The sequence below is a fragment of the Zootoca vivipara genome, chromosome 6 (genome assembly GCF_965207765.1).
Source record: "Zootoca vivipara chromosome 6, rZooViv2.hap1.1, whole genome shotgun sequence".
NCBI classification, from domain to species: domain Eukaryota; kingdom Metazoa; phylum Chordata; class Lepidosauria; order Squamata; family Lacertidae; genus Zootoca; species Zootoca vivipara.
This window is the reverse complement of record NC_142589.1, coordinates 7,333,134-7,356,153: the sequence shown is the minus strand read 5'-3', so window position 1 is coordinate 7,356,153 and position 23,020 is coordinate 7,333,134. Positions and strand designations below refer to the sequence as shown.

Sequence of the window (23,020 nt, the reverse complement as noted above, 5' to 3'; positions counted from 1 at the left end):
AATATTTTAGTTTCCTGTTAATTATGTTGCTTTGAATGTATACCTTATATTTGACTTCCTTCAATAATGTTTTATTCTGGATTGTTTTATTTGGTGTTTTAATGTAGGTTGTAGACTGCTTTGAGATAGCTTTCTTAATATACAACAGTATAAAAATGAAAGGAATAATAATTTTAAAGAATGTGTTGGATGCTGTTCCTTTTCAACCTGTCTTAGGAATATTGGCTAAGAACTCAGGTTGTTTTGTTGTACTGTACATGGTACTTGGCAAACGCTGGAAAAGAAAGATAAAATTCTGTACTTGGTTTGAGAATTTTTTAAATGTTTAGTACTGAAGAAAGTTAAGGCAAAGAAGAAGCAGTTCTTAACTTGCCAATATAAAATGCTAGTCAAGAGTCTTTAGAAGACCTTTGGGGCAGAACCAGTGAACATGGTTTAAGAAGTGACTATAGAGGCATAAATGTCTGTGACATTTCTGCACTTTGAATGAATTCAATGGAATGGTGTGTAGCCCAAAGGTTCTATTAGTACCAGGTCTGAACCTAATTCTGCTTGGTTTTAAAATTAAAGAGCTGTCTCTGCCTTTCAAAAGAAAAATTCCTTCCACTTCAGCTTGTGCAAATCTGTTTCAAAGATGTGGACTGAAGTTCTGTGTGTTCAGTTCTTTTGAGTGTGTGCATATGCATGAAGTTGTGCCTCAGTATAGGATGTGTTATTGAGTTGGAGCCTTGATCAGTTATGATGGGAAATTAAGTTTGAAAACTTGGTTTGAAAACTAAGAAGAAGAGGTAGTTTTTTTATTTCTTAAATGACATATTTTTAGTGTCTTGATTTTCCATAAGTAGTTTCTGGTAATACTCCTTAAAACAAACAAGCCACATACAAAAATACTGTATATATTTTTACAAGCAACAATCTGCATTGTGTTTGGGCCTTATAAAGACCTACTGGACTTATTAGAAGCACTGATAAGTATTTAATTTATTTGTTATTACATTAAAATCCCACCTTTTCTCCAAGGAGCTCAAGGCAATACACAGTCATACCTCGACATCTGAACGCTTCGACTTTCGAAGGTTTCGACTTCCCTGGAAGTCTTTTTGCCGTGCACGCCTGGTGCGTGCGGCCTGCACATGCGCAGAAGTGCGAAATCGCGCTCCGCGCATGCGCCGACCATGCACTTCGACATCCGAAAACCTCGACTTACGAAGACGGCTGCAGAACGGATCGTCTTCATAAGTCGAGGTACCACTGTACATGGTTCTGCTCCCCATTGTACCCTTACAACAACCCTGTGAGTATTCAAAATTTGCCAGGTGCTAGGTGCGTTTTGTTGCTGGCGCTGGTCTGATTGCTACTGTGTGGACGTTTCTGAGCGCCAGGTTGGTGGCTGACATCTCCACTGGGACAGCTGACTTATGTGCAGCAAAAGACGTGTGTCTTGATCTTCTCACTGCCGCACAAATCATGGACCCCTTGCTGGGAATTGTTGCAAGAGCAAGCTACAGTCAAGCAATGTAGTTGAGATCATAGAATCGTAGAATTGTTGTGTTGGAAGGGACCCTGGGTTTCATTTTAGTCCAACCCCCTAGCAAATAGACATTCCAGTTGTGGTGGCAACTGTGCCATTTGGAGCCTAGCTGCTTGTTAGGTAGGTTAGGCTAAGATGCAATGAATGGTCTGAGTAAACTTAATGTCTGAATGGGAATTTAAATGCTGGTCCCCTACTTCTTGGTCCAACACCCTAACCACTACTCCCTACTTGCTCTGTAATAATAGAATTTGTGTCTCTTATCTGAGTTCCTTAAGGCAGCTTAGAGATAAACAAAACATACAATATGACAATAAAGGGTTTTTTATTGCATAAATTAAATCTCACAGACACCCACCAAGAAACCCCTTTGAACACAAGTCTGGGTAAAACACAGCACAGAACACTCCCATTCAAAGATGTGGCAGCTGTAGTAAAAATGTCACCTAGCTACTGGCTGAAGAAAAACACGTTAACTATAAAATACTAAAAACTTACCTGTTTTTTTTTTTAAAAAAATAACAGGGAGAAAAGTTTTTACTTTGTGCAGGAAAAAAAAGTAAAGTGAGTAGCAAGCTCCTTGGAGAGAGCATTCCACAGGTGGGATGGAAGGCACCATCTATAAGGCTCTCTCTCTTGCTGCCACCCTCAAAATTTTAACAAGAGGGAGCATGTTCAGAATGTCTCTTTGCAGATGACGTCAAGCCCCATGTAAGCTTTCTTCAAGTTCTAGGGTCTCAAGCTGTGTAAGGCTTTGTAGGTTAGAGCCAGCATCCTGAATTGAGCCCAGGAGCACAGTGACAACCAGTGTAATATCCTGATGACAATAGGGTTAATGTGGACTGGGTAGCTTGGATAGACTGTATATTCTAAGTCACAAGTAAGTCCCATTAATTTCAACTGGAGGAGCTCAAGTTTGTTTACAGTTTTTTTAATAGCTCTTTAAAAGTTGGGCCATAGTTTTTAGTTATGTACAATCAGGAGTACCTTGAATCAAATTCTGCTTCCATTGTGTAAAGATTTTCATGTCTTATCTACATGAAACAGCCAGCTTGTAATCAAACATGTGTGATATGTAAATGCTGTTGGTTAGAATAAGATGTTGCCCTCCGACTATGAATTGGACATGTGAACATAGTTGCAGAGTTTGCAAAGGCAATTGTCTCCGGGGAAAACTAATGTAAATGTTTGGACATGTTCTTATCTTTTTCACTTTTCAGCAACAGTCAGCTTATTTGATGACAGTTAAGCATCTTTTACATTTCCTGTCTGCCTTTCATCTTAATTGCTTGTATGTTGTACGGAAGCTTAATGAAGTTGTAGTACTATATCCCCCAAAGTCCTCAACCCTTAGGATGATGTCTAATACTCTGTTCTCAACAATTTGCCATTCTGGTAGCTGAGCTAATTCTGTTAGAACAGAGGGTGTTGGCAATGTTTTAGAGAAACCTGGTGAGGTTGTCTAGTCATACTCTTTATGCATCCATTTCTATTTCTTGTGAACTGCCACTTTTCCAATTGCTCCATAAAGTTTTTATGGAGTTTTAAAGTTTTAAAATACACTGGGGCTTCAGTCATTCAGTGATGTCCACTTTGTGTAATCTCGGGTAAACCGATGCGGAGCACCACAACTTTAAGCCAGTGCCTATTTTAATATTTCTGCATGATGCTCATGCTCTCTATGTGTGCTTGGAACTAAGAGTAAGAACCAGAATACACTATAGTATTTGCAACCTGAGCCACATGCTCCCCTCTTCTTTCAGGCGAGAGACAAAGGGGTGCAGGAGGCTGCTATGATCCATCTGTGGACCCTCCAGGCTAGTCTCTTTCCTGTTGGGTGTCCATCGCCTTCTCCCATTTCTGTTTACCCGCATGTATGTTTGTGGAGAAAAATTGCATTAGGTCAATCCTTTGCCTGCTTTTAAAAATGTAACAGTATTTCATTTGTGCTCCTCCTGAATGCTAGCAAAACTGCTGTTAATTCTTTGCTTGTCCATTACCATCTTGTTTTGCTCCTCTTTGGGTCACTCCTGAAGTACTCATTTATGAACTTCTATTGAGGACTATTTTTTTGTACCCAGCTCCTATATATAGTCAGGAGTTGAGTTCTCCTCAACCTTAGACTTGGGCAAGTCCCTGTCCGTCCCAGCTCTAACGTTGCAGTAATAGCCTGTTACTGAGTAGTTGTGATGATGAACCAAATAAAGGTGGCAAATCCCATTTGATGTATACAAAAGAAATGTCAGTAAGGCAAACTCCCCTCTGTGTAATACTGTAACCCTTTAAAAAGCATCTGTAAGGTTCTTCATGAGAATGCCTTGCTGGGACAGATTAAGGTAGATCCAGTTCAGCATTGTGACTTTATAATGACCAGGAAGACGACATGGGAAACGTCAGTAACTGCTGTTCCCTCTTCTCCCCACCACCCCCTGCCCCACCACCCCCTGCACCCAGAAGTCAAAGAAACACTGCCATTGATCATAGAGGCTTGCCATCACTATTAACCATTCAAAGAATTATCTTCCCATAATATTTCTATTCCTTTATTTTAAAAACCCAACATGAGTTGGTGGTTGTCGCTATACACTGCTATAATAGCTTTCACAAGTTAATTTTTATGTTGTGTGAAATCTTGGGTGGTTTTCTCATCACCTTTGGAATTCATTGGGTAGATTCTGACATCTAGTGTTGTGCAAGAAAGTCAGGAAGAGGGGGGAGATAAGTTATCCGTTCCCTTTACAGCAGTTATAATCTTAAATACCTCTATCATATTATTCTTTACTCATCTTTCCCCCCTTGTTTTCCTCTAAACTAACCTAAATGTGAAGACTGCCCCCTCAGAAAATCAGTCTGTAGTATTTATGTATTTTATTTAGTTCCTAAAATTTATGCACTGCTTGATTGTAAGAAAAAGTGGTTTACAAAAAATTTAAATAATAAAATTATAACTAAGAATAACCATAAGAATAATGTTTGTGGTTTCCCCCTTTCTTACATTAGATTACCTTGACAATGGCAATAATAAGATGGCAATCCAGCAGGCAGACAAGTTACTGAAGAAACACAAAGACCTTCACTGTGCTAAGGTAAGCTCAGGGTTTGTTTGTTTTAAGATGCTAAAAAGTCAGTGTGTTCAGTCTTGAATAAACAAGGCAAGACTCTTCTCTTTAGTTGTTGCATTGCTAGTATAGGGTGGAGAATTTGAAGCCCTGGGAATTGAAGACAGCCCTCTAGACCTCTCTGCCTCACACTTGGGACTCTCCCAGGGCCATATCCCTCATTGGCACTGCTCTGTGCCTTCCTCAGGTGCTTTTACCTGACTGGAATATGTCCTTGAACTGTGATAATGCCTCTTGGTTGTCTGTAGAAAGCTTTGACTTCTGCATGGTTGGAATGTAGTGTGAACGATGCAAATCCACTGCTCCACCCACTTTTAAATCTGGCCCTATCCATCACTGGCACATGGCTCTTGGAAGGTTGCCCATGTGGGACTGTGACACATGGACTGAAAGGAGGTTCTGATCCTTGGGCTGTTCTGGAAAAGAGGGATGCTTTCTGCCATGTTTACCCTTAGCTATCATGGAACACATGGGGATGGGAGCATGATTTTGCTTTGACCACCACCAGTGCACAACTACTACTTCTTTTCAGCTTAACCCGTGTTACTCCGGCCTTTCTGTTCCACAAACTCACAACAATGAGGTCTCAAAGTCAGAGCTTACTTAGATTTCTAAGTCTTTTAAGTTAACCAGATGTCCAGTGAATTAAGGCTGGGGTGGGGAACCTGTGGTCCTCCAGAGGTTGCTGGAACACACCTCCCATCTCCTTGACTGTTGGCCATACTGGCTGGGTGCGATGGGAGTTGGAGTCCCTACAACATTTGGAGGGTCACGAGCTCTTCATCCCTGAACTAAGGTTGGCAGGAGGTGCAGAAGAGAACATAAGAAGTTGCATTACATGCATTACAACAAGAAGTTGCAAGACCATTGGTTCATCTAGCTCAATTCATCTACACTCACTGTCAGCAGCTGTTCAGCACTTCAAACAGACTTTTCCCAAGCCCACCTGGAGACATCAGAGGTTGAATCTCAGGCCACTTGCATTCAGAGCATGTGCTCTGCCTGTGGGCTGCAGCTCCTTCCTTTGGGACGTGCTCCATTGTTACCACCTGCCAAAACAATTCTGCCCCATTCACTGTGCAGCTGGATTCCTCCCCCCCCCATAGTGCTTCCTTTATATCGCCGCTGGGAAACCCTTTGAAAGTTTCTTCTTTGATCCATGTGCAGGTTTTGAAAGCAATCGGCCTGCAAAGAACCGGGAAGCAAGATGAAGCATTCTGTTTAGCACAAGAAGTAGCTGCTCTTGAACCCACGGATGATAATTCGTTACAAGCTCTGACTATCCTATACCGGGAAATGCATCGGCGTGAGTTCTTTGGTTTTCCTTCCTATTTCAGACATTTCAGAAAATGCTGTTGCCAGTGTCCTGCTTACAACAGCAGTCCTGATTCAAAAGCACTAGTGTGGCAGCCAGTTGGCAGCTAATTGATGGGGAGGGGTGGAGAGGTGGCCAGTTAAGCTGCGTTGTTCTCTAGACATAATGTTTCCCATAGTATTTAATTCTGGGTTGTAGAAGTTAGGAGAAGTGATGGGACAGGGTCCAGCTTTGATGGTGGCGAGCTCACCGAGCTCACCTAACAGTAGACACAGCACTAGATCCACAAGACCCACAGCTGGGTCTTGCTGCCATTTTAATACTTTTACAATGCTTCAGACATAGCGTTGCTCCAGGTGAAATTGGAGTGCAGCTAAACCAAGCAGCTTAGAGTGCTGGGTCAGTGGTTTTGGTTTTTGTTTCGTGAGGGGGGGGCAAGGCAGATATTGGGGCCCTAGCAGCTTCCCATGGAAGCAAAGTGCTGCCACCACTGCTAGTGAAAGGATAAAGGTGCTCAACACACATTCTGTGACAAAAGGCATGCAGAATGCTTTGTACATGCAAGTCTGGAACAATCACAAGTGCCTAGCCACACAGGTCCCCGCCCCCTTTACTGCGGCTGAAGCCTCATTTTTTTAATTAAAAAAACTTTGTGAAGCTGTTTTGAGTTCTGTACAATCACTTAGGGTTTGGGAGAAGTCTATAGGTCCTAACCAAACACACAACCTGTTTATTAAAATGTTTCATTTAGCGGAGCTGGTCACAAAACTCTACGAGGCAGCTGTGAAGAAAGTTCCCAGCAGTGAAGAGTATCATTCCCACCTCTTCATGGCCTATGCAAGGGTTGGGGAATACAAGAAGATGCAGCAGGTAATTTACCTGAATTGGAGCTAGGTCAATTTAGCTTGAGAGTGAATACACCCCTCAGAGAGGTAACTCAACCTAAAATCAGCCTAAAGATCTTTTGATATTCCATGATGTGTATATGTAAACCTATTAGTAATCTGTTATGGATAAAGTCTCATATATAAGTTGTGTTTACATAGAATTGTAGAGTTGGAAGGGATCACGAGGGTCATCTAGTCCAACCGCTGCAATGCAGGAATCTTTTGCCCAACATGGGACCCAAACCCACAACCCTGAGCTTAAGAGTCTCATGCTCTACCGACTGGCCGTGTCCTCCACTCATAGAAAACACTTACTCCGAAACCTTTTTGAAAATTTGACTTCTTTGGTTTAAAATACTTGTGATTTGAGGTGCCTTTAAGTGCTTCACATTCACATTTAACCTGTAATGTTTGAAAAATGTGTAAAGAGACAGTGTCATTAATGTGAAGGACCCATGAAATTAATTTATGGACCTAGTCTAGCAAATCCTTTATCCTGTGAGTAACACTTACTTAAAAGCATCAACTTGCTATGTGCATTGATAGCAGATGCATTCATATCAATATATGCACGCTTAACTCAAAGGGTATAATTATCTTGTACTATCAGGCTTTGCAAATGTGCAAAATTCAAGTAAGCAGAGGTCCCTGTTGACTTTAGTGTATCCGCACCTGACTATGAGAGGGAGGGGGGGTGAAGAGAGAAACACCTATATTAATTACAATGATCTAGCTATGTGTTGAGTGTCATTATCAGCAAAATTGAATCCAGAATTCGTTATTGTGGGGGATCTGTTGTTCAGGAAACTTGTCCACCATTACTGATCTTCTCATTAAGGAACTTCTGAAATACTGCCAGAGTTTACTTGGAACATATTTTGATGGGTTCTGGTTTGTGAAAAAGAACAGTTTCCTGTTGTGGTTAACAGGTTTGAGCAAACGAGTCTTGCATTTAACACAGTGGTACAAGAACTCAAAGACAAGTAAATTAGTCCATGGATAGTCAAACCGAAACCATTTCTTTCTCAGGTGTTTCTAATAAGAGCTTTCAGCGGGTCTCATTTACCACAGGCTGAAGTATAATGAATCAAGCATTCAGGAATGATTTGTTTATACCTCCTTCTTTTTCAGGCTGGAATGGCACTTTATAAAATTGTTCCCAAAAACCCTTACTATTTTTGGTCTGTGATGAGCTTAATTATGCAGGTGGGTACAGTGTCTCAAGGGAGATAACATTTCCTTGGAAATAATCTGCCCTTTTTCTGTTTTATTTTGTGTGTGAAGATGCTCAGTATATTTTGGGAGTAGACTGTGTACTGCAAGTGCATCACACATTGCCAGTATACTGCAAGTGTTGTAAAGCAGAGTGGCCAATGTGGTGCACTCCAGATGCTGTTTTACTCCCAACTCCCATAGCCACTGGCCATACTGGCTGAGACTGATGGGAGGCCCCAAAACATCTGGAGGGCACTACATTGGCTACCCTTATCACAGCTTGTTTGCAGGTTGGGACTGGGAGTTTGTCATCTTTGATGGGGCATGTTGTGAGATAACAGAGAATTCCAGGAGTGTTTACTAGATGCCCTTCAATACTCCCTCAGGTCAAAGATGGGTCATAGCTGCCAAGTCTCCTGTATTCCCCGGGAAACCCCTGTTTTTCCAGCTGTTCCCAGCTGAAAAAAACGGATTTTTTTGTTTTTTCCCGTTTTTTTCTGGTGTGGCGGCCATTTTGGAACTGGGCGGAGCATGCTCAGAAGCGACTTTTGATGCAGCTCTGCCCAGTTCCAAAATGGCTGCAGTACGACTTCTGGCGTGACGGCCATTTTGGAACTGGGAAAAGCAGCATCAAAAGTCGCTTCTGAGCATGCTCCGCCCAGTTCCAAAATGGCGGCAGCGCTACTTCCGGTCCGGTCCCTTATTTCTCAGACACGAACTTGGCAGGTATGAGATGGGTCACTCCTCCACCCCAAGTATGATTGTTGAAACTGAATATAATCTGTTCCCCCAGCGTATGAGAGGGATTGAGATGAGCTCACAGCCCACCTCTCTGCCTCACTTGCTTCAGTCTATAATTGTCCTCCTAAATGAGTTGAGTTCTGAGGTTGTTACTTGAGATTGACTATTGGTGTAAATCTGGAGTTCAGCCAAGCCTATCAAAGGTCATTGGCAGAATTCTTTTGCAGTCTGTCTGAAATCAACAAGAGAACTGGCACATTGCATTACTAGTTCATTTTAACTGACTTAGCAATTCGTTTTTTTGTGATGCAGTCCCAGAACATAATCAACACTATTTCCTTGTGGGTGAGAGGAGCATGTTTACTGAGCAAAACATTCAACTAATTTTTCCTAAGTTTGCCAGAATGTCCACTTGTTTAACGGAACATTCACAGCAGCTGAAAACTTTTGACTGGGCCCATAGTTGAGAAGACAGAGCATTTGTTTTGCCCACAGAGAGCCCTCCATTCAGCCTCTGTTATCTCTAGTAGTTGAGCTAGAAAAGAACGATTGCCAGTCAGAGTGGAAAGTACCATGCTAGATGAAACAATGGTCGATTCTGTATAAGGCAGCTCTATATGTTCTTCTCTTTCAGTCTATATCTGCACAGGATGAAAATCTCTCAAAAACCATGTTTTTGCCTCTAGCTGAAAGAATGGTAGAAAAAATGGTGAAGGAAGAAAAAATTGAAGCTGAGGCAGAAGTAAGATATTTTTTAAAAAAACTAATTGTTGATTAAATCAATTCAGATTCTGCTATCACTGAATTATTACAGCTCGGTTTTGAATAGTTTCTTTTGCATGTCACGAGCAAATGGAAGGTGAGGCTTAGAAGAGGCACATTGCTAAGGTAGAAAGTAAGGGGTACTTGAGCATGCCCCATATTTGGATTAATCCTTCTCCAAAACTTGATGGGATTCTGCTCGTTGGTTACAGCTCTTTTCAAGTTTGCCAGGATAATCTGGAGATCTGTAAAAGTGCTGGTGGCCTAAGTATGTGGCAGAGAAGATCTGAGTAGTTTCTTTTTTTTTCAAATAATTTTTATTATTTTCCATTAACAACATCACTGTAAATACATCCTAATTCCAATTTCCTTCATAGAACCAAAAGACAAAACAAAAGACAAAAAACAAAAGAAGGCCTAAGAAAAAGAAGGCCAAAAAAAGATAAGAAAAATAAGAAAAAAGGCGAAAAAGAGAGGGGAAAAAACAAAACACAAAAATTAAACTTCTTAATTCAAATCATTTCATAACCAACTAGACTTCCCCGACTACCCCCACTCTGAATTCCTTATTAATTATCAATTGGACAGTTTTCACAATAATAATTCATCCCTTCATAATAATCAAAATTAACTTTCCTACTTTACACATAATACTCATATTTGTAAATCTATACTTTCAATTTTATATTTCCAATTTCCAAACTTATTTCAACTCTATTTCAATTCTTCAAACTTTTAACTCTTCCCTTAACTTATTATTTTTTACCAAGAATATATTTTTTCCAAATTATAAAAATCTAACCTCTTTCCTTCTCCCTAATCAATTTATCACATCCCCCCTACTACTGTAACCGAATCCCTTAGACATTTCAATGAATTCCATTAATCATAGCCAGATCATGCCATACATATCAGTCCATTAAAAATATTTATCACTTATTCATCCTATTCCCACCCTTTCCCAGACCCACCCCCAATGTTCTCTCCCCATCTTCTGCCACCCCTTCCCATCAAGACCTGTTGCCCAATCCCTCTCCTCTTCCTTTGCGTTCTTTTCCCCCTCTACATCTTGGAGCCAAATCTTTACATTGTCAATATCCACATCTATCTCTTTTTTCCTCCTTTTTCCTTCCAGTTCCCAGCTTTTACCCTGAACTCCTTCTCTCACTAGGAGTTCAGCGGTGTCCACTGTTTCATTTTTGAGGACTCCTTGTGAAGGATCTATATCTTGCCCCACATCTCCCACTTGTGGAGCACTGTGTTGTTCATGTTCCTCTTCTTCTAAAATTTGTGGTTGTAAGTCTTTTGTGCCGTCTCTGTCTCTCCATGATTTGTTGAGCTCCTGCAGTTGTTCATTGTCTTGCTTTAACACCTGTTTAATGTCCGATAGTGCAGAGAGAATCTTTTGCCAAACAAAGTCTTGTGATGTTGTTATGACTGGGTCGTTCTCAGGCATCTCGAATTTCATGTGGCTCTAATTGTTTGTGCATCCGGGTAAAGGCAGGGATCAAATTCCAACTTTCTCCTCGCCATTTTTTACTGGATTGAGTATATTCCATCTTCTTTATAAAACTCCATTGTCATCAAATGTCTCTTAAAATCATTATCCACGTTTCAACAACACTTTTTAAATATCATCAGTTACTCAATTCCAAATCAAATATTTATAATCCAATTTTCTTAATTGATTTATTATTCTCAAGGTCCGTTCACTGACCTGTCCAGGGACCCAGGTCCAGCTTTCAGAGGGACTTTCTTTGAAATTAATCCCAATTTGCAGGCAATCCTGTTAGCGTCAATTCTCTCCCCTGCGCCTGCAGCTGGGGAGTTTCTAAGTCCGCTTCCTGGTAAATTAAAACTGAACTTTTATGACAGCCAAGGGCTGATTTACTGTCTCACTGTCTCTCAGAGGAGGGGTAATCGACTTCCTTTTTAAATTACCCCGTATTGCCAATTCAGATCCAATTAAATGCAAAAGGTTTATATAAATCCAATGATTGGGTTCTTACTTTAGAAGAATCCGCCGCTCTCCTCCGTCGGTATCAGGGCTTCCCCCCGCGAGGGTAAGATGGCACTCAAAATGGCTCCCGCGGCGCCTGTCTCCACTTTCTCCAGGGCTCTTTCCGAGCTTACCGGGCAGTGAAGGGGCCTGCGATCGGAGCGCTGCTGAGCTTTCGCCCCCAAAAAGCCCAATTTGGGGTTCTATGGGAGCCGCGTCGCCCCCGCGGCTTTCCCTCCCCTCGCGGAGTCGGGCTGTCTCGGAGCCGAGACAAATCCTGCCGATCGGAGCTGGCGGCAGACCGGAAGTTTCTGAGTAGTTTCAATGGGCCCATAATTGGATCAAATGAATTGGCTTTTGATAACAAAAACCTTGCTGCCTTTCCCTGCAAACCCTATGCAGAGAAATGACTGCTGATCAGGTGTGAGTCCCAGCTGCTTTTTCTGTTGACCAGAGTGGCAACCCTCTTACAAGACTAAGAAACAGTGCAGAATGCGGAGTTTTGTTTTTAATTCCTCAGATTTACCCTGTGTTTCCTGCCCACCTCTTTATTTGGCAATTTGTCTTCCAGAGGCTTTGGGTTTTGGAGGAAGGAGGCATTTCAACCACTAGTGGGCCACTATCTTTGCAAGGCCAGCCTATCAAAATGTAGCAATACAAACAAGTTTAATGTTAATAGGTGGATAAGAATAAGATAGAAGAAAGGGTTAGAGGGGTAATGCTAAAGATAAATTATTAGTTTTCTTCCAATTTGTCAGATAGCATAGATTTTTCACTCCACTTGAATATACCCTCTTTAAAAAGACAGATGCAGAGACTGCGTCTACTGGTCACATCACTGTCTCTTGTTTAAGTTGCATCCTGTTCCTCTTAACTTCCACAGGTTGAGCTTTACTACATGATTCTAGAACGCTTGGAGAAATACCAGGAAGCTCTGGATGTTGTGAGAGGAAAATTAGGAGGTAGTGTATCTCTTTTTCAAATTTGACAACTGGCAAGTCTCAGTGGTTTGTAGACAAAGGTGCAGCTTCCATATTTGGAGGCAGCATCCCTCTAAATACCAGTTGATGGGGGTGAAACAGCAGGTGGTGATTGCTGCTCTCATGTCCTGTTGTAGGCTTTTGAGAGGCATCTTGTTACCCAGATGCTGAACTAGATAAGGCTTTTTGCCCAGCACGGATAAGAATAAATTATTTTTCAAAGTCAAACCAGACTTCCATATACGTTTTGAATCAGTTACGTGAAGTATTCCTTCAAAGTAGCCTGATTCACATTATGTGGGTGCGATAAATCTCTAATGATAATCTCTTAATTGAATCTATGACCCTCTGTTTAAATAAGTAGAGTTAATGCTTTCTTTTCAGCATACGCAATTATGCTGATTAGAGCAAACTACAGACAAAACCGTATGGGTTTGAAATTGAACAATATAAACACAAGACAGTAGGTCATGTTTCGAATTTATTGTGAACATTTAAATAAATATGTAGACTCTGTCAAATGAAGAACATGGACATTTACTCCATGTTACAGAAAAGCACTGTTCTGCACATAGTTTGGGCACTTGTAATCCATTGCACAATGATTGCCAGCCATTTAACTTTCACTATGTTACTCGCATATGTGAGGTTCTCTCCTGCCCACCCTACTCCAGGCATTTTGTGTTATTTGGTAAAGTAAAACAGCCTTCCGAGTAAGCCCATCTAAGTTTCTTTTATGTTTTTAGCCTGCCTGTGGCTTTATCTGTTGAGGGGGGGGGGGGAAGGGTTGCTTTTGCAATTTGGACTTTGTGAATTTATGACTCTTTTCCATTTAGAGAAGTTAACCAGTGAGCTCCAGAGCAGAGAGAACAAGTGCATGGAGATGTACAAAAAGCTGGGCAAGTGGCCAGAATGCAACGCACTCTCCAGGAAACTTCTGCTGAAAAAGTGAGTGGGAGTTTCAGCGCTCTCTCTCTCTCTCTCTCTCTCTCGCTCTCTCTCTCTCTCTCTCTCTCTCTCTCTCTCTCTCTCTCTCTCTCTCTTGGTCCCTAAGCAAACTGAAGCAAAAGGTATTATCTCCTCCATCGCCACTACTGCACCATCATATTCCCAAGACAAATACGCAAGTTGTTTGGGACAATCCCAAAAGAATATCTTCTTGTTCCTCCTAATTTAAGAGCCTAAATCTGTTTATATTTCCACCCCCACCTAGCCAGCGTGTGAGGGGATGGGATGCTTGTCCTATTAAACAGGATTGATTGGATCCACCCTATATACACTGGCTGAAAGCAGCACTTTCAGTTACAACAAGAGCCGCCAGAGACTTTGATTGATTTGGGGGCAGTTTGGAAAAAATGCCTTCCCTCCTAAGGTCAACAAAAAGGAAGTTGTTAGTTTTTTAAAGAGCAAGTAGCAATGGGAACCTGTAGCTCAGTGGTAGAGCACTTACTTTGCATATGAAAGGTTTGGGGAAGACTCCCGGTTTGAAACCCTGGAGAACTACTGTCAGTCAGTGTAGAAAATACTGAGCTGTATGGGCCAGTGTGATGCAGTGGTTAGTGTGTCAGACTAGGGCCTCAGAGACCAGGTTTCAAATCCTTCACTCAACCATGAAGCTCACTGGGTGACCTTGGGCCAGTCACTTACTCTGAGCCTAACCTACCTCACAGGGTTGTTGTGATGATAAAATGTGGAGGAGGAGAACTATGTGCACCACTGTGAGCTTCCTGGAGGAAAGGTGGGGTATAAATGTAACAAATAAATTGGTCTGAGTTGGTGTAAGGAAGCTTCCTGTGTTCCTAAGAAGCATTAGTAAAGCAGCATCCTGACTTTTATAATGGATAAGAACAGGTTTCAGTGTCCCCCCTGCTCTGCCCTGTCATCAGATACAATAGGATCTAAAATATAGTAAATTACAAGATTTTAACTCACTTTTGTGAGATAAGCATTCTTCGCAGACCATAGCTGTGGGAGAGTCTGGGGACAAGTGGGAGGGAGATAGCTTCCCTCTGAATGTTTAGCTTTCATTAAAAGTATCAAAAGGGTCTAGCTCTTTCACACATGGAGATCAATAAGGAAAAACATAGTCATTGTTCTCCTCAAGTGCTTTGTAAGAAGTCAGCCTTTGCTCACCTCTCAAAAGCCTAGCTTGTGAGTAGAGAGGTACTGTGGTGGTTGACAAATACTTAGACAAAGGACTGGTTTATCATAGGAAAATGTGAGTATTTTGTTTGACTATTTAAATTAGTTACTTTTACTGTTGACCCAGCTGTTAAGTGTCGAAAGAGAAGGCCCCTGTTGGCAAAGTATTCCTAAAGACTGGGCTGGTGACACAAACGGCTCAATATTTTCACTGGTGCATTTTTTTGTTAGGGATGCTTATCTTGCCTTTTCTTTAAGACATGAAAGACAACAGACATGAAGCTGTTCTCCTCTTCCTTGCAAGGAGAATACTAGTGAATCTCAGGACACTTTTACCCCAGATATGGGCATTTTGCCTTCCGTAACGTGAAAGAGAGAAGTTATTTTACAGTGTGCTCAGTTCTTCTGCTTGCCTCTTTTCTGTTTTAGCCCAGATGATTGGCAGTTTTATATGATCTATTTCGATTCCATCTTTGAACTGATTGACGCAGCCTGGACTCCCCCAGCTGAAGGAGAGCAGTGAGTGTCTTGCCCTCTTTTGAGGGCTTTGAACATTTGTCTCTTTTTAATTGAAATATTTGCATGGGGAGGATAGAGCAATAGGGGCTCATTTCCTTAGTACACTTGGCTGTTAGTTCCTTACTCCTAAACACAGCATCAGCTATTGCCTGCATCTGGATCCTGTGTCATCTAGGAAGGAATGTCCTGAGAGAACCAAATGAGTGTTGAGTACATCCCCTCATGTGAAGTACCGGTAGTACATGTAAAAATCCAGATGTTTCCACTCATTTCTCCTAGCCAGGGGCATGAGACACTTCTACCTTCTTGAATACTTTAGTAGTGCAGATCATGATCCAAAATGAGTACTAGGTTTGCATGGAACACTAAGCCATGGCTGACACAAACCCAGGATTTATAAGAAACAACAAATTATGGTTTACAAATGTGATCAGTTTGTGGTTGACAAATCATAATTAGGCTAAGCTGATGGCCAGGTTCGGACAATCAAATAATGCATGGTCTAATACCCATAGTTTATTAAAACATGGTGTGGTGTTACTTGTGAACCCTGACAGTGACATCATAGACACCAGCTTTTCTTTCCTCTTAGGCTACCTAATTTTGAATCAGTTTTGGGCAGACACTGAAAGACTAGCAATATTCATTCATTTGTTCGTTCCTTCATTCAAACCAAAACTGGTTTGAGGTAACAAGAAAAGAGAACCTGCCTTTCATCAGTGGGAACAATCCACACAGCATCAAAACAATGTTACACAATGATAATAATAGCAACACAAGTAAATAAAATATAAGCTACAAATTTGAAACTAAGGAACAAAAAGGCACCAGACTGCACTTTGCTTCTAAGATACCTTGGCAAATAAAGTCTTAACCTTTAACCAAAAATAATGAGATGCTGATGCCAGATAGATCCCCTTCAAGAAGGTATTTTAAAGTTGGGGTGTCAATACAAAAAGCTCTCTCCTTTGTAATTCATAACATACCTCTGCTAAAGAAGGTGCTTGGAGCTTCTCCCCTAAACTCCCACATGGACATGGGTCCTTTTCATTTCTTCCTTTTAATGAGTGTCACAGACACTCCTCTGCATGCCAGCTGGGATGTAGGCAAAGTTCTGGTTTCAGCATCAGCCAAAGGTTTGTCACGGTCTTCACCTTACTATATACCCCAGCTGGTTGCTCCAGCTGTCTTTTGGCTTATGAACACTTTGAGGTCAAAATAAGAGGACGACTCTGGTCAAGCCTTCGCTGCTCTTCAGATGTGGAGGAGGGTTTAAAACAGGGATGAGGAACCTGCAGCTCTCTGGATGTTGTTGGACTTTCAGCTCCCAACATGCCTGCCCATTGGTCATGTTGGCTGCAAGGGCTGATAGGAGTTGGAGTCCCAATAACATCTGGATAGCCATAATTTCCTCATCCATGGGTTAAAAGGCCCTTGACTTATGCGGTGGAAAATATTGGAAAGAATAGGAAAGTTGGTTTTTTTAGGAAGTGGGGGCTTTGGAGGGGCTTTGAATTGGAGTTATACTGGGAGGCAGGAAGCTGCCATGAGTGGTATTGAGTCCCTGGACCTGCAGTTGCCCATTCTCATCCTAAAAAGTCAAATGTTACATACTAGGCTCTGGTGGGCAGGGTAGCAGCAATGCTGTGTCCCATTCCGTGATCAGAATTTCACAAAAAGGCCTGTTTTGAGGCACTGGAACTCATACTTCCTTTTTGTGCACAGCTCTCTTGAAGGCGAAGTGCATCACAGCACAGAGCAAGCCATGGCTTTCATAGAGCAGAGGATAACACAAGAAGCCAACAGTGCCCGGCCACTCCGGGGACCTTTCCTCGCCCGACTGGAGCTGATCAGGCGGTTGCGGCACAGAGGCTGCAGTGAAGAACACAAATTGGGTAAGGGCCACTAATGGGATGCCAAATTGAGCCTCACAGGGAGAGGGTGTGAAAGTAGAACCAGGGCTCCGTCCTGGGATTGCCGCAGCTGATGTAAACTCTGCACAAGAATTGCAGAAATCCACCCATGCTTTGGGGAGAGGATTGTTTGTCTTCTATTTTAATCCTTGGCATAGAGAGGCAGCTTGTGGATGGTAAATATTTAGATGCTAACACCCTGGAGCCTCAAGAATTGCTGCTGCACAAGGAACACTAAAACTAGCTTTGTGTGTGTGTATATTATTAGTGCTTTGAGAGTTGTCTCCCTGCTGAGAGTGAAGTAGAATCCCTTCAGTAGTTGGAGAAATAGTTCGTGCAGCACATTCTTCACAAATTGTCAAGTGAGATGTATTTGCATCCCTGCTGCTTTCTTTTTTCTTTTAGTTAAAAATTTAAATGGAAATTTACTGGGCAGATAGATGGGAGTTCATGTCCTTTTAAAAAGAAGCAAGCAGGGATCTGCAACAAGATGTTGCAGTGTGACCACACCCAGTAATATAGCCTGGAACCTTCAGTGTTGTTCAGGACTCTTGACTTAGGTGGGGGATGAGTTTCAGGAGTGGGGAAGGGATAAGGATGCTTCTCACCCCTCCCCCAACTCCAAGGCCTTCTGCTGTCCCACCTGCCACAAAGATACATATTTCATAGCTTTATAGTGGGGTGGGGGGGATACAGTTCTAGAGATGGACAAGGAATCCTTCCCTCAAACTCCCCACACATATACCAGATATTTGCTATGATATTTGTTGGTTGCTTGAACAAGTCAAATATTCTTTCCCCCCCTTTTCTTTTGAGAGGATTGTATGGATGGTTCACAAACATTCAGTGTCTCAAAGTACAGACTTGACTTCCACTGCCTGCCTGATTCCTGGTTTCTTTGGGCACTTTTTAGGAACACAGGAAGCTGCTTTATACTATTAGTCCATTTTGCTCACTATTGTCTGTGGTGACAGGCGGTTGCTCCTCTAGGTTTCATCAGACTGGTGACATGCCAAGCCTTGCCTGGAGATGCCAGGGATTAAACCTGGGACCTTCTGCATGCAAAGCACATTCTCCACCACTGAACCATGGCCATTTGCATTTTCTCCTCTCTCCAAGCTCAGTTGCCACCAACTATTTGTAAGCTCCCAGGCTCCTGTCATGTAGTTTCTGATTGTTTTTAAAAAACTCTTTTTTTCATTTAGTTAAGAAACTTGTGATTACCTGGAACCACTGCCTTATTTTTGGTTTCTAGAGTGCAAAAGCTACCACCTTACTTTTGACTGGCCCCATATCACTAACAAAAGTATAAATGTTCAACACCTGAGATTGCTATTAGAGCGAATGGTATATTCCAATGATGGTGAACCTCTCAATTTGGTCCATGTGGCTGTTTTGAGCTTCACTTTGCCCACCGTCAGGTGCAGGATAGGTTAAGCTGAGGATACAGAGAAACAATGGGAAGTCTCAGTGCACCATTGCTTGTTCCTGCTTGCATTCAGCATTGTTTAAGTTTGGCTATGAGTGCAAGCCTTGCTGCTTTTGGGTGGAGTCTTTTCTACTCAGATCTGCACCAAATGCAAGCAAGGGCTAGAAAGGGACAATAAGGAGGGCACTCCAAGCCACATGCTCCTGATTGTTCCTTTGCAGCCTCAGCTTGCATTCTGCACACTTTAAATTTGTCCCTGAATACAAGCCCTGCTGCTTTTAGGTGGAATCCCTTCCACCTGACATCATGTGGTTGACAGTGGGCTGCCTTGTCCACCTGTGAAATGTGGCCTCTGAAAGATTGGCCACTATTTGAGCTGGCTTGCCTAACAAAAGCAGTTCCCCATCTTAGTTGTATGCCCAAATTGTTGTATTAATGTCTGTGTGTAGAGGCACGTTTGCCAAGGGTTTACAAAGAGAAGGTAACAGAGTTCAGAAAGAAGATAGTGTACCATAACCTGTATTTCCACTCGCTCCACCCCCACAAAGAGTGCTTGTGGCTGGCATACCTCCAGCACTATAAGCATAGCAGGCAAAGAGTGGCAGGGGGCAGAGAAGAAAATGAAACCTCTCTGTTCCAACTTGCTATATTCCTCACATGTTGCCTTCTCAATTGTATGCTTGATTTTACTTCAGTTATTTGGAATCATCTTTGCTTACCACCTAGCTTCCTAATTCATCATGATATTCTTAAATTACTACTGTATTAAATTTCAAAGTGCACCAGGGAGTCGTGTCAGTTCAGTAAGAGAAGCCAAGGTGTAGATATGTCACTTCCCTTCAGTTACCTGTTTTACTGCTGAAAAACATGTTAAATCACTGCTCTTATACTTACAAGGTGATCCAGAAGAGCTGATGTTCCAATATTTCAAACAATTTGGGGACAAACCCTGCTGCTTTACTGATATCAAGGTGTTTGTAGATCTCCTCCCACCAACCCAATATACAAAGGTGAGTTTGGTGGCCATTTGTCTGCTGATCTTTTCTCTTCCTTTCTTTTCAGGACACCATGATTGTATTATTTGTTCCAATGATTGAAATATACAATTAAGGCAAAACATTTCGGGTGCACCTTGGGATTATGCAGAAACTTGAAGGCTTGTGTGCTCCTGCCCCAGCTCAAGTCAATCTGACTAAAGATGCTGTTTTATCTATTTTTTTATCTACTGCTTTATTTTCTTTCTAGTTTCCCTCTGCTTCCTATGCTGTGCAGGGCAGCGAGGGCCCTGCCCCAATATTCAAAAGAGACTTTGCTGTCATGAGTAGCTGTACTGAGTGATTTCAGCAGCTGGAAATCCTGCTGCTCAACTCATTGTTCTTCTAAGCCCCTGTGGCTAGATGGTTAAATGTGCAAAAGGAAAAAAGAAAAGAAAAAACCCTGGCCTGTCAGGCTGTAAACAAAACTGCTGAGAACTATGGTCCCAGCACTATTGAGGTTAAGAGAGGGGTTTTTTTTTTGTTCTTTTGCTAGCTCTAATGTGGCTCTTGCCAAAGGTCACTGTGCAATTGAGTATAATCCAGCAGATGCCATTTCTAAGCAGGTTGTAAACACCAGTACATTAAAACAAATCTTACTTTAATCAAATATTAGGATAGATGTTGCTGCGTTATACCACTTCAGCAGGAGTCCCCATTGCCCAATATTGATGGCAGCAGCTTTCTAGGATCACAGGTAGAAGGTGACTACCCTGCCCTGAAATCCTAACCTGTTGCCTTATACCTGCTGATGGTTCATTAATTCAAAGCCTTACTGGAAGGGAAAGTATCGTTGTAACTCCTCGAAAATTTCTCTCCCACACACACGATATACAGGCTTTCCAAGGCAGGAATTTTTACTTTCCAAGGCAAGGTCATGTGTAGGGTTTGTCACTTAAGAGTGAAATCTGAAATCCGGTGCTGAATTGAATATTGTGGGTTTTTAGAAGTTTTTTTTTTTAAGTGTGTTTCTCTTAGGACTGCAGGGAGACTCAAGGAGGTGGCCATGTTTTAGAGGAAGAGGGCACTACATAGCCACTGATTTCCTAGCCACTGATTTCCTACATGCTACTCATCTCAATATTTGTTCATCGGTTTCTTTTGTTATATCCATGGGGGAGGGGAGAATAGGATGCCATTTGCTTCCCTCACAATGCCAGCTTTCCCCAATTGGTGCCCTTGAACAAGTGATATTGTGCAGCGATTTCGAGTACAGTATATTCATTGAAAATGTTTGTCCCCAGGCTCTCATAGATGATAAGGATTTGAGAATTCTGCACTTTCTTCACAATGTTCCTATCCAAACAAGCCTACACCATGCCCCTGCAGAACCCAGGGCAGAACAGTTTCTAGCTGGAAAATTTAGGTGTTTTCTATTCTCAACCAGGCTTTTGCAACTTGGTGCCCTCAAGGTATTTTGCTGGGAGGTGTAGTCCAAAACACTTGACGGGCACCAGATTGCACAAGGCATACAACCTGCTTATACATTTTGAAACTTCTGCTGCACGTTTATCTTCTTAGCGCATTTTAGCCTTGCTCTTCAGCTGCAGCGGTTCCCTAAGTGGTTTAAACAATAATTTAAAAAGCCGATCCCTGTCTACAGGCTTAGATTCTGAAAAATACAAGGACCACCACCAGCTTTATTTATAACAACGGATGTATATCTTTCCAAGGCAGCTTACAAGTAACATTTAAAATGTAAATGTTCTCTAGTATAACAATGCAAGAAACCCCCATGCAATAAAAATGACACCCTTCCCTCATGAGAATAGAGAGCAGTCAAATATGCCCTGCCATAACTGGGCATGCATTGCCATACGTTGCATGACAGAATCAGTTTCTGATATGTAAAGGCATACCCTGTTTCTACAAAACAGCTTTCCATTCATTTTCCATTCAGTGCTGCTAACTGTTTAGTCAGCTTTTCCATGTGAGCCAGAGTCCAAACCTTTCGTCTTCAAGTAGACAACTGCAAATTATCCAAATCAAATTTGGGGCAATCAGTAGACGAGCTTCAACCGGTAGAAAGGTGATCCGTTATTTGAGGAGAGCGTCTTTCTGTTCATCCTTAAATTTGTTGTTCAGGCCAGTTGTGGCATACATTGAACAGACTGTTTTGTGATCTAGTTTTTTGTGTTTTGTGATCTAGTTTTTTGTGTTTTGTGATCTAGTTTTAAACTACATTTTTAAAAACCAGAAAACATGTAATCAACACATACAGATTCATTAGAATCCTTCCCATAGGGCAGCTGGTGGTAGATGCAAAAGGAAAAAGGGGTGAGGAGGAAAGAAGAAAAGCAGACTCGGGTGCCTGCCAATTCTTAAAGTTTTCATAATGGCCAGGTGGAATGGAAACAGTTCGGTGGGGGGGGGGGAGGACCAAAGGTCTCAGCAGCACTGATGGGATCTCTCTGCCATCCCTGCTAGGTTTTTGCAAATCTAACATTTCCTTTTCCCTCCCCCGCAGTTCATCAACCAGTTGCTGGGGGTCATCCCCCTGTCTGCACCAGCAGAAGAGAAACTTGCACTACCAGCTAACATCAAAGCTTTGCAGCAGCACTTGTGTGTTGTGCAGTTGACAAGGTTGCTTGGCCTCTACCACACCATGGACAAAGCCCAAAAACTGGGAGCCATCCAGGACTTGATGTCACGATATCGGCACGGACTGAATTTTGGTGAGGAGGGCTTGAATCTAGCCTAAATGTCAGACCACTTCACTGTTCTTGGGAAAAATCCTAATAATTACTGTACTTTTCCATGTATAAGACTAGGAGTTTTATTATAAAAGAATGTAAAATAATTGGGGGTGTCTTATACAAGGACAATCTCCCCCCTCCCATTTTCTCAATTTTTAGTCCCCCAAAATGGGGGGCATCTTATACATGGGGGCATCGTATATACAGAATAATATGGTATTTCCTCTGCCTCCTACCATGTCATTGCTATTGGCTTACTTCAGCCCCCTGTTGCGTTTAATCCTTCCTCTGAGGAGTTCTAGAGTGGAGTCCAATGGATTCCTACATATCTTCAGGGATGGAACTGCATCAGATATCTTACATGGTTTGCTTGGCTTTTAATGGATTTTGCTTTGACAAACTGAAAAAGTTACTTTAGTCAGAGAAGGATATAAGCAGATGTGGTTTAACTGTTTATTAGTTAAATCTTGGTAAAAGGTCTATGCAGATTTCCAGAAATAAGAAATTGGCTGGCATTCAACTAAGTTTTACTCAAGAGTAGAGCCACTGAAATTAATGAACATGACTAAGGTAGGTTCATTAGTTTCAATAGCTCTTCTCTTAAGTAAAACTTTGTTAAATACGGCACATAGGGTGCAATGCTAAGCACGCTTAACTTTTAGATTATGTCCCATTGAATTCAGTGGGGCGGACTTCTTTGTAAATATGCAAGAAGTACTGTAACTACTTGCTAAACAA

General features: G+C 41.9%; 1 protein-coding gene across 9 annotated transcripts in view; it reads left to right on the top strand.

Moving 5' to 3' along the window:
• The window catches only part of NAA25 (N-alpha-acetyltransferase 25, NatB auxiliary subunit), a 34,456-nt gene that overhangs the window by 3,381 nt on the left and 8,055 nt on the right, over window positions 1-23,020 (top strand). For 6 of the 9 annotated variants that reach the window (XM_035118450.3, XM_035118449.3, XM_088670924.1 and 3 more), the window contains 11 exons: window positions 4,532-4,617; window positions 5,818-5,956; window positions 6,717-6,835; window positions 7,984-8,058; window positions 9,443-9,550; window positions 12,453-12,531; window positions 13,386-13,497; window positions 15,121-15,210; window positions 16,936-17,105; window positions 19,450-19,562; window positions 22,054-22,261. In XM_035118450.3, coding sequence (XP_034974341.3) covers window positions 4,532-4,617; window positions 5,818-5,956; window positions 6,717-6,835; window positions 7,984-8,058; window positions 9,443-9,550; window positions 12,453-12,531; window positions 13,386-13,497; window positions 15,121-15,210; window positions 16,936-17,105; window positions 19,450-19,562; window positions 22,054-22,261 — 1,299 coding nt within the window. The remainder of the gene's footprint in view (window positions 1-4,531; window positions 4,618-5,817; window positions 5,957-6,716; window positions 6,836-7,983; window positions 8,059-9,442; window positions 9,551-12,452; window positions 12,532-13,385; window positions 13,498-15,120; window positions 15,211-16,935; window positions 17,106-19,449; window positions 19,563-22,053; window positions 22,262-23,020) is intronic. The other 3 variants (XM_088670929.1, XM_088670927.1, XM_088670928.1) reach the window with 1 other exon arrangement.